Genomic DNA, 15,178 nt, shown 5'->3' with positions numbered 1-15,178 from the left:
AATAAATAAATAAATAAATGCCTTAAGAGTATTTAAAATATGCTTCCATATGTCAAAATATAAAATGTAATGAGACAGAAGATTTTATGTGTCTGACGTTGTGCCTGGGAAGGAAAGGGCAGACCTTGGAACCTTCAGAACCTGCTGTTACAGGCCTTGCAGGGCTGTTTGATTGATTCCTCACATGCCAAGGCTTTGGCCCACAAGGAAAGTTTAAGAAATTGCTTTGTAAAGCCATTTGGTGTCATTGACCATCTGCATCCCTGCTAAATGCAAGCGGCATGGTTGCTTAGATGAATGGAAGGTATTTAGCCCTAAGATGTTTGAGGTGAACAGCTCGATTTTTATTGAGCATTTCTCTGATAATTTTTTGGTTATCCTTAAAATTTCTGTGTATTGTTTTGGGGAAATGAGGTGTGTCCAGTTGTACAATCTAAACAACTACTGGGAACTTGCCCACATCTCTGCGATTGGATGGGAGTGTGTCCTGTTGTGTTGTCTTTAAGTTTACAGTTAACATGTTCCTCTTCTCTACTCCCCTTGCCCACTGGGACTTCCCTCTGACTCCTAAGTTTGCTGCTTAGCATTGCAAATGCAGCGGGCAGGTGATCTTGCTGCAAGTTCTTGCTGGACCTCTGGCAAAGGGCGTGACCGGTGAAGGCCATCGTTACCTTGGGATCGACAAGGCTGGGGTGTCTTGGTATCTGCTGTCCACAGCTCTCCACTCTTACCTGAATACTTTGCCAGTGCACTAATCTCTTTGGAGATAAAATTCACTAGTGTGTAACTAAATGTTAATTTTCTTTTGCAGAAAATCCAGTACCATGCCTGAATTAATTATTAATATTTAAAATATTTCATTCCTTAACTCTCCCTCATTTGCTTTTTGTCCATGGCCTATTCAGTCTCTTTGTTTGGCAGAATACTGCAAAATATATGTTACCCACTACTGAGATTGTTGAGCCCCTGATGTGATTGTATTGATTTGTTTCTGGTGGTAGCTTGTCCTAAAATGTGTGTAGAAAACAGGTATTTTATGATAAAATTGTTGTGTAGCGCATGCTCTGTGTGGAATTCAGAGGAAAACCCAGATTCAGTGATTAACAATGCCAAAAAATGCCAGTAACTAGCCATTGTTCAAATAACAGTGGTGCTATTTCTCTTTTGTGGCCTTTTAGACTTTTGTTGTTGTCCTAAAATTCCATTTTATTGGGAAACCATTTTCCACTTGGTCTTTCTTGACAGGGTTTTTTTCTACTTTAAACAGTTTCTAAATAAAATTCTGTATTTCAAGAGTGTTATGTCTTCTGAAATTTGTTTTGCTCTGGGTATAAAGAAGTTTTGAGGTTTTTAGCAATACAGTACCTGTGCTTTTTTCTTAAATTAGGGCTAATCTTTTTAAATCCCTCACTGTTTTTGTCAAATGTGCTTATTTCTAAGCAAGCTTCCTTTTTTCTTCATTCATGTTGCCTTTCCCAGTCTCCTGCTGTTTTACATTCTCTTTACTGAGAGAGGTTTTTCCTTTCAGAAGTTCAAAGCTTGACCTAGCTGCTGTGAACCTTAGGCTGTGTCCTCCTGAGAAATATAGCAAGAAAGCGCTTGGCAGAGGATTATGGGGAATGAATAATGTATATCATATATATATTTAGGCATGTTTCAAAGGCATTTAACACAGTTTCACTCTTTCCTCCTTTATAAAATTCCTTGTCTTTAGAAATGGGTTTACAGTGCAACTTGTTGCCATTTTCAGTACAAAATAAAGTGAAATGGATGAGGGTATATATTTATATGATCCTTAGAATACTTACTGCAGTTATGGATTATCTGGAAACCCAGCTTGATGATAATTCTGACTAGGGATGCATCCACATTACTTTCTCTAGAAGTTAATGGTATGATGATGCCTTCCTTGAAATGGTACACACCTTCAGAAGAAAGTTGACACCAAATGTGTTTGTAATCTGCAAGAAGATACCTCCAGGAGTACATGAAGTTTGTGAAAACACTGTTGGGTGTTGTCACCTGAGAACTAACTTAGTAAGGAGTAAAGCTGTTACTGTTTATACTTGTGACTTAAGCCCATTGACCTGGCACTTTAGGGTGAGACACATAAATTTTTTTTCTTCCTTTTTCTTTTTCTCTCTTTTTTTTGAGATAGGGTCTTCTTATGGTAGTTCAGACTGGCCTTGGATTATGTAGCTTAGGCTAGGCTAGAACTCATGATGATCTTCATGCCTCAGGCTCAAGTGCTGGGATTATAGGTATGCGTCACCATGTCTAATGAGGCACATGAAATCTTGATGTGACTACTTCAGGTTAGATCACTGGTGCTGTCAGTTTGAATAGGCTGGTTTGATTGACAAGCTCTGTTGTACAAAGGATAAACAAATAGGTGCCCTACTTGGAGTTCGATTTAGGATTCATTCTTCAGGATGGTAAACTCAAGCAGATGATTTTTTCACAGTTACCTGGGAACTGGTTGAGCATAACATTTTCTTAAAGCCCATCCCCAGAAATTCTGAGTTGAGAGATGAGAAATCTGTATTCTAATATGTACATATCATACCTGTGCACTATTTGGGCCCTACACAGATACCTGCAATTTCAAGTAGATTTATTTATTTTTTTGAGACAGGGTCTTACTATGTAGTTCAGGCTGGTTTTGAACTCACTTTAGTCCTGGCTGGCCTCAAACTCACAGAGATCCTCCTGCCTCAACCTCCTGAGTGTTGGGATTACAGGTGAGTGCCACTACGCTTGGCTTGCAATTCTAACTCAGCTTATCATTTTAAATTGTAATTCTGCCGGGTGTGGTGGCGCATGCCTATAATCCCAGCACTCAGGAGCCTGATGATTGCGAGTTCAAAACCAGCCTGGTCTACAAAGTGAGCTCATGGCCAGCCTGAACTACGTAGGGAGACCCTGTCTCAAAAAAGAAGAAAAAAAGGTCTTAATTTTGACAGGGAGCATCAGATTTGAGTCCTGCTTTTATCAGATTTTTTGTTTGAGACGATCTCGTTATGTAGTTCAGGCTGGTCTTGAATTTACTGTGTAACCCAGGCTGGCCTGCAACTGGTGGCAACCCTTCTGACTCAGCCTTCTGAGTGCTGGGATTATAGGTGTACACTTTAAGTGGGTTTTAAGTCAGGTGGGATTATAGGTGTACACTTTAAGTGGGTTTTAAGTTGTTTTTTTCCTGCAAAAGAAGGGTGTTGGGTGAAATGATGCCCTCACTGGGTGCTTGTTGGGATCAGCATAAACTAAGGGATGAGAAAAGGAACTGTGATGTTAGCTGAAGTTTTTCCATCCTGAAGTTTTTGCTGAGAACTAGAAAAAGTTTAGGACAAGGTTTTTGTATCCTGAAACGAGGATTTCTTAAAATAGGCTTTGGGTATTTTGTAAAATAAGTAACAAGTTTTCTTTTTAATTTCTCTTTCAGCTTGGTGGTATTGGTGAGTCAAACTTGTTTCTACAGGTTAAGGTTTTCATCCTCTTTTTCCCCAAGTGGGATTGATATCAAGACACATTTCACCATTTTCATTTTATTCTATTTTCATCATTATAATTTTTTAGTTTTTGTGAGACAAGGTATTGCTCTGTAGTTCAGGCTGGCCTTGAACTCACTATATAGCCCAGGCTAATTCACAGCAGTCTTGCCTCAGCCACCCAAGTGTTAGGATTACAGGCATGCGCCACCATGCCCAGCCACTGTGGTTTTGTTTTTTTTTTTTAATGAAGATGCAGAGACTCAGATTCATTGATAGAAAGAAATGGTACTTTCTTCACAGATTACTTCCTAGCATATAATATCGTTGTGAAAAGGAAACAGTTTTCTTTTGCTACTGTTAAGAATCAATCAGAGTGACTCTTCAGTGAGTTTTTTATTAAGGATTCTATAAGATTTAGTATGAGAAGGTCCTTTGATGATGTCTGCCATGGTTTGTAATTTGCTTAGTCCACAGATACTGTAAAACCTAGGCTTTAAACCTGATCAGCCTGGTCAGATTAGCTTGTTGGCATGTGGGTGACCCAAAACTGACTGTAATCAGCAGGGGAAATACTGTAATTGCTTTGGACATAGCCAAGCCTTATCTGTGATCAGTGTCCTGGAATGACCATTTTTATGGCCTGGCACTACTGCTGTTAACAATATGTCATACTTTGAATTCACATGTTCAATTTATGCAATTTCAAAGCTGGATGAATTCATATTTATTTCGTGCCCTCATGACATTTGTTTTTTTTCTCAGTTTTCAAAAGTTAGGATATAACTTGAGTAGGCAGAGCTCTATAAAGGTTAAAGGAGGGATTCTGTACTTCTGTGTTGAACTTGACTGTAGTTAATGCCCTTAACCTGGATGACTTTAGCCAGATTGTTACCTAGCTATAATTTGTTTATTTATGTATTTATTTATTTCTGGTACTAGGAATCGAACTCATGACTTTGCGCTTGCCAGGCAGGCGCTGTGCTGCTGAGCTAAATCCCCAGCCCCCTATCTATAATTTGTGATAGTCTATTTCCTCTTCAGCTTAGTCTGAATTGGAAAAGCAGTTACCTTACTCCTTAGAGTGCAGAAACTTTCTGTTGCTGTTACAGTTGTATAGTTCATTAATTTGGTTATCTAGGTGAGCAAGTCTGGTCTTAGAGCCAGATTGCTAGGTTTTCTAAATCTAGAACCTTGCATCTTTAATTTCATAAAGTTTAACCCTCACTCTATTTTTTTTCTTTTTTGAGACAAGGTCTTGCTATGTAGTTTAGGCTGGCCTGCACTTACTCTGTAGTCCAGGCTGGCCTCAAATTTATGACTACCCTCCTGTCTCAGTCTCCTTAGTGCTAGGATTACAGGTGTGGATCACCACGACTGGCACCCTCACTTTTTTTATACAGTAATTCCTGATTTATGAACATTTGAGTTGTGAACTTTCACAGATACGAATGGACTTTGCATTACAAGCATTTGTAGATGCAAACAAATTGTGAAAGTAGCTCACGTGTCTCCTGGCCATGGTTACAGTTGTGGTGTTGTGTGTTTCCTGTACAGTGCGGGTAGTACAGTGCTCAACCAGCCCAGGATGTCTGGAGGCAAGAGGAAGACTGGTGATGTGGAAGGGACTGCTAGGAAGCACAAAGCAATGACCATGGGAACAAAAGTGAAAATACAGTGTAAGACTTACTTCGTTGGACTTACAGAGGAATCCATATGAATGATGCCCCAGAATGGAACTCATAAGTTGGGGACTTACTGTGTTGGCAGCTGTCATGTCCTGAATGTAAAAGGGAACTAGGCTTTATATAAGTGTTTCTGAGTATGGAGAAAGGCAGTTCTTTGTCCTGTAACCATTTGAAAGCAAACCAGGTTATCCACTAAAGCCTAGAACTGTAAATAGCATCAAGAGATACAATCACAAAATGATCTATCAGTAGTTTGAAGTTCTATAAAATATCTTGGCTTATTTGCTTTTTATAAATTTCTCCCAAAAGTCTGGGTTGTAGCTTCATGGTAGAGAGCTTGTCTAGCACACCTGAGGCCTTGGGCTCAATCCCTAGCACTGCAAGGGAAAACATTTTTTTTACTTTTCCTGATTTTGTTTCAGTGTTTTTATGTCATCTGTGTGAATTGTTGGTAAGGCTGGGTGGCTGGCCACAGATACAAGGCAGAGGGGAGAGAGTATTCTATCTTCTGATGACTTTAGTTTTGGTTTTGTTGGAATGAGATGTGGGATGCTTTTAATAGGTAAGATTTAGTCCCTTGGGATAAATTGGAAAGCTGGCTTTATGGCTCTTAATAGTTCCTGGTAGGAACAGAGATGAGTTTTTAAAATTGAACCTTATATGTGCATGGTGGTACATGCCTGTAATCCCAGCACTCTAGGAGGCTGAGGCAGTAGGATTGCAAGTTTGAGCCTAGCCTGGGCAACATAGTGAGACCTTCTCTCAAAATAAATAATAAAAGAGGTGAGGGCTGGGGATATAACTCAGTGTGAAGGCTCTGCATTCAATCCTTAGTACTGGGAGGAGGGTGTTTAATGAATGGTTCACAAATTGCAATGTAGATTATTAAAGTTAAATCCAAGGCGACATGTACCAAGTGTGTGGGGGATCTGTGGCTAGCACCCCCCACCACCACTTTGAACATTACCAAAATAAATGAAGCAGACAGTACTGCAGTTGTGGAAGGCCATGGACCGAGAATTGAAACCAGAGTCTTCTGCATGCTGTGCATCTTGGGTCTGCAATGGATGAGTTTTCGTTGGCTCAGTGGGATGAGCCTCTGGTTCAGAAAAAGTGCTATATAGGTTGTAAAAGCCAGTAGAGTAGGGGCTGAGGATTTAGCTCAGGGGCACAGCGCCTGCCTGGCAATTGCAAGGTCATGAGTTCGATTCCCGGTACCAGAAAACAAACAAACAAAAAAGCCAGTAGGATAGTGGAACCGGAAAAATGGGATAGTACAATTCCTAGCAAACGTTGCCTGTAGATGCTAATGTTTCCCAGAGGAAGGGCCATTTTGATCAGAGAAAAGCACAATTTTTCTTAGCATTGTGTGTATATATCTTAACACATGGAGTTTTGAAAAATTCTCACAATGAAATCAGTATTATATAACTTGTATTTTACTAAATACTTTTATTTTAACTCTAAAAGAGGAAGCTTTGACAGAAATAAATGATTTAGCACAAGTTCAGCTTTTCCTGTAGATTGCAGGCCTTGCTAAGAAAGTCCATTGTCAAATCATTTATACAAAATCTAAGTGCATCTTCCTGAAAATCTTTCATGGTTTATACTCATCTATGCTTCAGTGGCTTTTAGATTTTCCTCTTATGCTTTTCAAAAATTGTTTTATCATGTTTATTTTTGTATTTCTCATAATGGGAGCCAACTTACATATTTTATTTTATTATTTTTTGGGGGGGTACCCAGAGTCAAACTCAGGACCTTGTGCTTGCCAGGCAGGTGCTATGCCACTTAGCTATATCCCTGGCCCAATTTATGTATTTTAAAATACTTCCAGTGATTTAAGATCCAATATAACTTCAAGCTCACCTGGATTGTAGCATTCCAAAGTTTTCTAACCTGATAAAGCTTATTTTTCCTAAAAATAATATATGAGAGAGTTAGACATACATACATCTGACTGCTGTTTTTACTTTGGAGTTTTAAACCCTGCTGGAGGGAATGGAATAAACTTATGTTTTTTTGTTGTTGTTGAGAGAAGGTCTCCCTATGCAGTTCAGTCTGACCTTCAACTCACTGTGGGAACTCCTGATGATCCTCTACCCTCAGTGTCTGGGATTACAGCCTTGTGACTGGCACTGATTTGTGTGTGTGTGTGTGTTTTATAAGCAGCTATAAGCTCAATTTGCCTTTGCTTATTTTCCCCTCCAGGTTGTTTTTGAGATAGTTTCTTGATATATATAGTCCAGACTGGCCTCAAACTCAGAATCTGCTTCAGCTTCCCAAGTGCTAGGATTATAAGCCTGTTAAAAATAATTAATTAAAAAAAAAAAAAAAAAGGCTGGGAGTGCGGCTTATAGTGAGAAGGCTCTAAATTTAACCACCATGCCCAGCCTTCTCCATTAACTTTAAAGCCTGAGAAATACAGCACTGATTTTAACAGTCAGTGTAGAATGATAGGTCAGATAAGGTAATTTTTTTTTTTTTTCGGTCTTTTTGAGACAGGGTCTTGCTATGCAGTTCAGGCTGACCTTGAGCTCACTTTGTAGTCCAAGCTGGTCTCGAACTTGGAATGATCTTCCTGCCTCAGCCTCCTGAGTGCTGGGATTACAGGCATGTGCCACCATGCCTTGCTCTTCAACAAATTTTCTAAGAATTTTAAACTTAGTATCAGAAGTTTATTTGTTTTTAGACTAGGTCTTCCTGTGTTTCCTAGGTTGGCCTGAAACTCCTGGGCCAAAGCATTCTATCCTTTTGAGTAGTTAGGACTATGGGTATACACCACTGCTACTGACCGAGTTTTCTTTGGCACTGTGGTGTGATAGGAAGAGCATGTTTTAAACATCTTGTGAGCAAAGTTGACCTTGCCTTTACTGCCAGCTGAAGGTGAGACCTTGATGCAAATCTTCAAGACTCTTTAGAATCTTCTGTAGTTTTAACAGTCCGTAACTTCTATCTTGTCTGTTTTTGTTTGAAAAAAAATTTTTTTTAAACTCCTTGGCTATCAGGTTTCATCTTTTTTTAAAATTTGTTTATGTTTTTCATGACAGAGTCTTACTTCGTAGTGTAGAATGGCCTTGAAATCAATGTGTAGCCCAGGCTGGCCTCCAACTCAGAACAATCCTGCCTTAACTTTTACTGGGATTAGAGGTGTGTGCCACCACACCTGGCTTAAGTATTTTTTTGTAAATAGTAGTGGGGGTTAAATTTAGAGCCTTTTCCCTAAACTGCATTCCCAGGCTTTTTATTTTTATTTATTATTTTAAATTTTGAGACAGGGTTCTGCTGAGTCTGAAAATTGCTCCAGCTGGGCTTTAACTTGCCTCAGCCTCCTAGAGTACTGGGATTACAGGCATGTGCCATGATGGCTGCTGCATTGTTTTCTTTCTTTTATTTTTTATTTATTTATTTATTTTTGGTACCGGGAATTGAACTCAAGACCTTGCCCCTGCCAGGCAGGTGCTCGTGCTGCTGAGCTATATCCCAGGCCCTATTTTCTTTCTTTTAATGCATTTCAAAACTTGATGGAATATATAGAGCTAAAGGATACAAATTTTGACATCTTAAGAGTCTATATGTTAAGCTTGTAAAGTCAGCATGCCAGCATTGGCCTAGCTGCTGAGTAGGAATGCAAGCAAGAACCTGCTCTAGAGGAGTTATGTCTAACTCTCTTCTATTGTTGGTGATCAGAATTTCTTTAGGATTAGCAAGTGATGCCTGAGTTAAGCTCAAGTAGGACTTTTAACTTTTCTAGGGTTTTTTGTTTGTTTTCAATTTTGTTTGAGATGGTATCATGCAGTTCATGCTGGTCTTGAACTTGATACGACACTCAAGCAGGGCCTCCAACTCAAGATCCTTCTGCTGGAAATAACAGGTATGTGCGACGATGAGCAGCTTTTCTACAATTGTTTTTGAGCAGGGATTTATCAAGCAGATTTTTCTTCTAAATGCCCTCCCTTCCACCTCCTGTTGTTGTTGTCTTTGTTCCCTGCCCCACCCCATGCTGAAAATTGAACCCAAAGTCTTTGCACTAAGCGACATTCCTATTGCTTCTTTTTTGTTTTGAGACAAGGTCTGTTATTCAGGCTGAGTTTGAATTTTTGATCCTCCTGTGTCAGCATGCCCGAATGCTGGGATTATGGGCATGTGCTACCACATTCCCTTCAATTTAGTATATTTTAGCCACGTAACTATGTTTGTGAAGTTTTTAGTGAAAATAAGTTGTAGTGAAAAAATATATAGCGTTTAATTAGTAAACGTGTGTCGCTGGAAAAATGTAGGTGCTACCATAAAAATAATTGATGATATTGCCATTGGGAAATTTATCTACCTAGCTAACACCCAATGGAAAATAAATTTAAGACCATTAGCTTTCTTTTTAAAAATTCTGTAGTTTATTAATAGTTAATAAAACTAAGGTAGCAAAATTCTTTTATCTCCATTATTGATGAAATGGGAGCAGAAATTTCTTTGGTATGTTGTTGTTTCCTTTTTTTTTTTTTTTCCTGGTACCAGGAATCGAACTCATGACCTTGCGCTTGCCAGGCAGACGCTCTGCCACTGAGCTAAATCCTCAGCCCTGGTGTTTCCTTTTTAAGCCTAGGGAGGATGTTTTGTTTGGTGGTCTCTTGACATTTTGGTAACATGCAGTTCCTTGTGAAATATGATTTCACTAATTTAAATGTGTGATCTTTTAAAATCTGGAACCAGTGTTCCTGATTGAAAGATCTCTGAAGAGATTTGCTTTTTAGCAACTTGTCCTGCCATTTTGTGCCAAGATTTTGCAGTGGAGGCTTCAGAGCTAGGCCTGCTCCAAAGTGTGGATTTGGAAGTTCCATTCTCACACGTCATGCTCTTGTTGCCATCCTCTTGTCACGTAGTGGGAACTCATGAAGAGGGGTCCGAGAGCTCATGTGCCTCTGCTGTCCCAGCTCTGGGAGCTGTGGGCCTTTTGCTTTGGGCAAGCCCTGCTTTACCACTCGGCTCCCTGTCAGTACCCATGGTTGCATTGAGAGGTGGGCTTTCTGTGCCTGTACTTGTCCTGTGGATTGTTTTATATTCATACTTGTCCGGGCCATTTGTGTGTCACCTGTCACTGTTACAAATTCAACTTCATTAATAAAAAGAATGTCTCATACTGGAAGAAAAAATGACTGTGTGTTTATGGTTTGTGGGGTGGATTCTGATACTTACGTTCCTCACGTGGAATTCTCTCATTTCACTGGTTCTAAATATGACCAGCCAACTCCGCAGCAACAGATTTCCATAGCAACTTTTCAGAGGAACAGTCTTGGACTCAGGGACAGCTGCCAAGATGTCTCAGTTGAGATGGGATTTCAAAACTGATGGCTTGTCCGCGAACGTGCCTAGCTGGGGAGATCAAAGTGGGTCAGGGTGAGTGAGCATTTGGGTTAAAGTTGTCCTACAAAAATTGGACACCTTGGCTAAAGATTCACTTGCCTGACATCAGAGCCTGAGTGGGAACCAGAGAACATCTTTTACCTGTTGCAGGGGCGGCCGCAAATGCCCTTAGCCTCCAGTCATCTGCCGCTGCAGTGCCTGCCCACCAACCCTGTGTGCACCAGCTGCCCCTCCCATCCCTAGCATGCTCCTTGAAGGGCTGTTCCAAACTCGCCTTCTCCAGGTTTGCCCTCCTGTCTTCATTCTGCTCTGGACAAGACAACTCTAGTAGATTGAGGCTAATGAGTATGACTTCTTTCTTTCTTGTTCTCGAGTTCTAAATTTAAATTGAATGTGACACCTCAGTTTTTTGTTCCTTCCCTCCAGGTTTGGAAATGCTGCTTTTTTCTGTGCCCCCACCCACCCCTTGGTGCAGGTGGCGCTGGGGGCAGGACCCAGGGCTTCATGCATGCTATGCAAAAGCTCTACCACTCCACCATGATCCCGAGCTCCCTTTTTTCTTGTGGGTGGTCTCCGTTGCTGGTGACTTTTGTCTGCTTGGTACTTTGCCTTAGGTGGTGAATATACATAGAGCTGCTCTCTTTATCCTGGTTAAAGATTTTGTTTTTAATTTTATGAAAAAAAAAATAAAAATTTCAACACAAAATAATAGGAGAATAACAATAGTTAATACATTGCATATTGTTATCTTCAAAGTAGTTACTCAGAGTACAAGATATGGACATAAAAATTATCCAGATGGTATTAGTACAAACCTTTCTTTTCACTGAAAGAGAAACTTGTAGTATATCTTGTTTTTTTTTTTTTTTTTCCTTTTCCCTTCCTTTCTCCTTTCCCCTACCATAGTTCCTCTTTCCTTCTGAACAATTTCTCCACATTTCATAATATCTTTTGTACATTTTGGACCTTATTTACTCTTTCAGTTTCTCACATCAGGGAGACAATATCATGTTTCCACATGTGAGTCTGATTTATTTTACTTATGAGTATGGCCTCAGTTGCATCTACTTATCTAGAAATGTCTCAAGCGTGTCTCTCTTTATGACTGAGTAGTACTCCATTGAATAAGTAGACCACATCTTTTTTTATCCTCAGTTGATGGGCATTTGGGTTGTTTCCAAGATTTAGCCATTACAAATTGTGCTGCTGTAAATATGAATGCACATATATCACTGTGGTATGATGTTTTTAATTCTTCCAAGATACCCAGAATGGGAATAGCTGGGTTGATGGGGACCTTTAATCCTAGTTTTTTTTGAGGAAACTCCATATTGATTTCCACAGTGGATGCGCCAGTCAGTATTCCCACCAACAGTGGAGAAGGACCCACGTCTATCACCATGCACTAAAGTCAAAATGGATCAAAGATCAAAGTATTAAAATAGAAACCTAAATCTACTGAAAGGTAAAATAAGTAGAAATCATGAAGACGTAGGTGTAGGCAGAGACTTCATGAACAAAACCCAGATCGCATGGGAAATACTACAAAGAATCAACAACTGCTACCTCATCTTATTAAAAAGCTTTTGCCCAACAAAGGAAATCAACAGTTAAAAGACAATCCACAGAGTGGAAAAAAATTTTAGCCAGTTGTCCCTCAAAGGACTTATATGTAGAACATAAAAAAAAATCAAGACCCCTCAAATTCAAAGACCCAATCCAAAAATGGGCATCTGAGATGGAAACACACGTCTTAGATGGAAAAATACAAATGGCAAATATATTTAAAAATGTTCAGGGCTGGGGATATAGCTCAGTGGTACAAGCACCTGCCTAACAAGTGCAAGGTCCTGAGTTTGATTCCCGGTTCCAAAAAATAAATAAAAATATTCAACATCATTGATCATTTGAGAGATGCAAATTAAAGTAATGCTGGATTCCATCTCCAGAAAAAATGGCTGTCATCAAGAAATCAATAACAAATGCTGGGGCTGGGGATATAGCTCAGTGGCATAAGTGCCTGCCTGGCAAGCGCAAGGTTGTGAGTTTGATCCCTGGTACTGCAAAAAAAAAAACAAAAAAAAAAAACAACAAAAAAAAACTACTGGAGGGGCTATGGGGAAAAATATGTATTTGTTGTTTTCATAAAGGAATTTCATCAGTAATTTAATAACCTTTACTTCTTTATGAAAGATGTATTTCTTATAAAACTTAGTTCTGATTTTTTTTTTTTGTCTTTCTGAGGCAGGGTCTCGCTATGCAGTTCAGGCTGGCCTTGAACTCACTTTGTAGCCCAGGCTGATCTTGAACTTGCAAAGATGCTCCTGCCTCAGCCTCCTGGGTGCTGGGATTATAGGCATGTGCCACCACGCCTGGCTGAAAACTTTTCGTTTTGAAATAATTATAAATAATTGTAAGAGTAGTGAAAAGAATTGGGCAAGGTGGCATAGCCTGTAATCCCAGCTCTCTAGGAGGCTAAGGCAGAGGATCATGAGTTTGAGGCCAGTCTAGGTAATTTGTGAGACCCTGTCTCAAAGTATATCAGTATGAACGCCTGGGTTCAATGCCCAGTACCAACCCCCCCACCCCAAAAAAAAGAACCAAGAACTCAGATTGACTAGTTGTAAACATTTTCCTAAATTTGCTCTATATTTTTATTTGTTGAAGCATTTTAAAATTACAGCTTGGCTTGGTGGCGCATGCCTGTAATCCCAGCACTTGGGAGGCTGAGACAGGAGGATCACCGTGAGTTTGAGACTAGCCTGTCTATAAAGTGAGCTCAAGGCCAGCCTGAACTACATAGCGAGACCCTGTCTCAAAAAGACCAAAAAAAAAAAAAAAAAAAAAAAAAAAAAAAAAAAAAAAAAATTACAGAATCTTGTTCTTTTACTGTCTTAGGAAATACACCTTATATATATATCCTAAGAGAAAGGAACTTTGATTTATAACCATAGTACAGTTGCCAAAAGCAGAAAACATTTTAATACAATATGTAATATAAAGTTCATATTCACATTTCATCTGATTTCATCAAATATGATCCCTATAAATTTCCAGTCTGGAATCTAATGCAGTCTAATTCAGAATCACTCATTGCTTCTAGTTGGGTCTGAATCACCTTTAATCTGTCAACAGTTCCTTAGGCTGCCTTTGTTTTACAGGACATTGGCATTTTAATGAGTAAAGTCCAGTTACATGGTAGAATGTCTTGCAGTTTGGGTTTGTTTCCTTATGGTTACATCCAGGTATTCATTTGTTTTTGTTTTTCTGAGACAAGGTCTCAGATATGTAGTTCAGGCTGGCCTTCAACTTACTGTGTAGCCCAGGCTGGTCTCGAACTTGCCACAGTCCTGCCTTAGCTTCCTGAGTGCTGGGATTATAGGTATGTTCCACCATGCTCCACTAGATTCTGGCTTTGTATGAGTATATCACATCAGGAAATGTGTGACATCATTTATCTCCATCATTGGTGATGTTAACTTTTATTTGTTAACCAAGATTTTTAAACAAGACAAAGGTAATTATTTTCTTTCTACATTCCCATGATTACCTTTTTATAGAACCATGGTAATGCTCATGCCTTTTGTTAGTGCATACTTTTTTGTATTCCTCCTTTTCCTTGCCTTCCCCCGGTATTAGCCCTTAACTCCCTAGAATCCAAATCAGTAATGTGTAACCTTCCATGTTTTTCTCTATACAGCAACTCCTTAGACTCAGTCAAGTTCCCCTCCCTGGGGCCCAGAGCTGTAGGGGAGTCACACTGTGTCTCTTTGGCTTATGTCCCGCTGGACTAGGTGAGGCGTTGGGGATAAGGGGGCATGGCTCCAGAGCCAAACCCCACCCTCTGCTAGAATTTATTGCTTACCACCCTGCGCACTCCACAAAGAAATCTTAAAAGATTGCTATGAATGTTTTTTGAATTAAAAATGAGAGGAATGAATGATTTAGATCATAAAAATTTTCCATCACCTCACCTGCTGGAGATAGCTGCCATTACATTCGGAGAAGTTTTAGCCTCTTTTCTAATAGGATGTGCCAGCACATAATATGTACATTATTAACAGAAATGGACCTGTTTTATAAATACACTCGTGCAGGGTTTTTTGCCGGTAACCTCTATATTGCCATTTTCTGTGGACTTCTTTCCCCTATCACCTTGGCTACCAAAACATCCTCTTAGCTGTTTTTGTGTTTTTTTTTTTTTTGTTCCCTAAATGTACCCCTCCCTCAGTACTATTTTCAGATTTTTTTTTTTTTTTTTCTATAAAGTCTTGCTGTGTAGTTCAGGCTGCCCTTGAGTTCACTATGTATCCCAGGCTGGCATCAAACTTCCAGTGATCCTGCCTCAGCCTTCCAAGTACTGGGATTACAGGTGTGTGTACCATGCCTGGCCAGTTTTCAGATATTTTGTGTTTTATTTGTAACCAGGTAGTCTAGTATCATGTGCATTAAACCATTTTCCTTCTGCTCCTTTTTCTAGAAATGCTTTTGTCATTTCCCTCAGCCATCCTGGCTCTTGGCTTTTAAACCTCTTTCCTTGACTCATCTCTCTCCCTCAGTCCTCACCTGCACTGTTGTCAGGACATTATCACGTTAGGACAACTCTTCTCCAGTGTTTACTCTTCCTCCTTGCCCTGTGTCTTG

At 39.6% G+C, this 15,178-nt stretch overlaps 2 protein-coding genes across 4 annotated transcripts in view; both read left to right on the top strand.

The window, feature by feature from the left end:
• The window catches only part of Mapre1 (microtubule-associated protein, RP/EB family, member 1), a gene marked incomplete in the record, with an annotated part of 12,019 nt that extends 10,721 nt beyond the window's left edge, over nt 1-1,298 (top strand). The window contains 1 exon segment of the mRNA XM_005384860.2: nt 1-1,298.
• Nucleotides 1,299-10,447: 9,149 nt separating this feature from the next.
• The window catches only part of Efcab8 (EF-hand calcium binding domain 8), a 67,350-nt gene continuing 62,619 nt past the window's right edge, over nt 10,448-15,178 (top strand). For all 3 annotated transcript variants that reach the window (XM_013514343.1, XM_013514342.1, XM_013514341.1), the window contains exon 1: nt 10,448-10,567. In XM_013514343.1, coding sequence (XP_013369797.1) covers nt 10,488-10,567 — 80 coding nt within the window. In that variant the 5' untranslated portion in view covers nt 10,448-10,487. The remainder of the gene's footprint in view (nt 10,568-15,178) is intronic.

This window comes from Chinchilla lanigera, unplaced genomic scaffold, assembly GCF_000276665.1.
Source record: "Chinchilla lanigera isolate Chin_1 unplaced genomic scaffold, ChiLan1.0 scaffold00021, whole genome shotgun sequence".
In the NCBI taxonomy this organism is placed as follows: domain Eukaryota; kingdom Metazoa; phylum Chordata; class Mammalia; order Rodentia; family Chinchillidae; genus Chinchilla; species Chinchilla lanigera.
The sequence above is the reverse complement of the archived record's forward strand: the minus strand, read 5'-3'. Positions and strand labels throughout refer to the sequence as shown.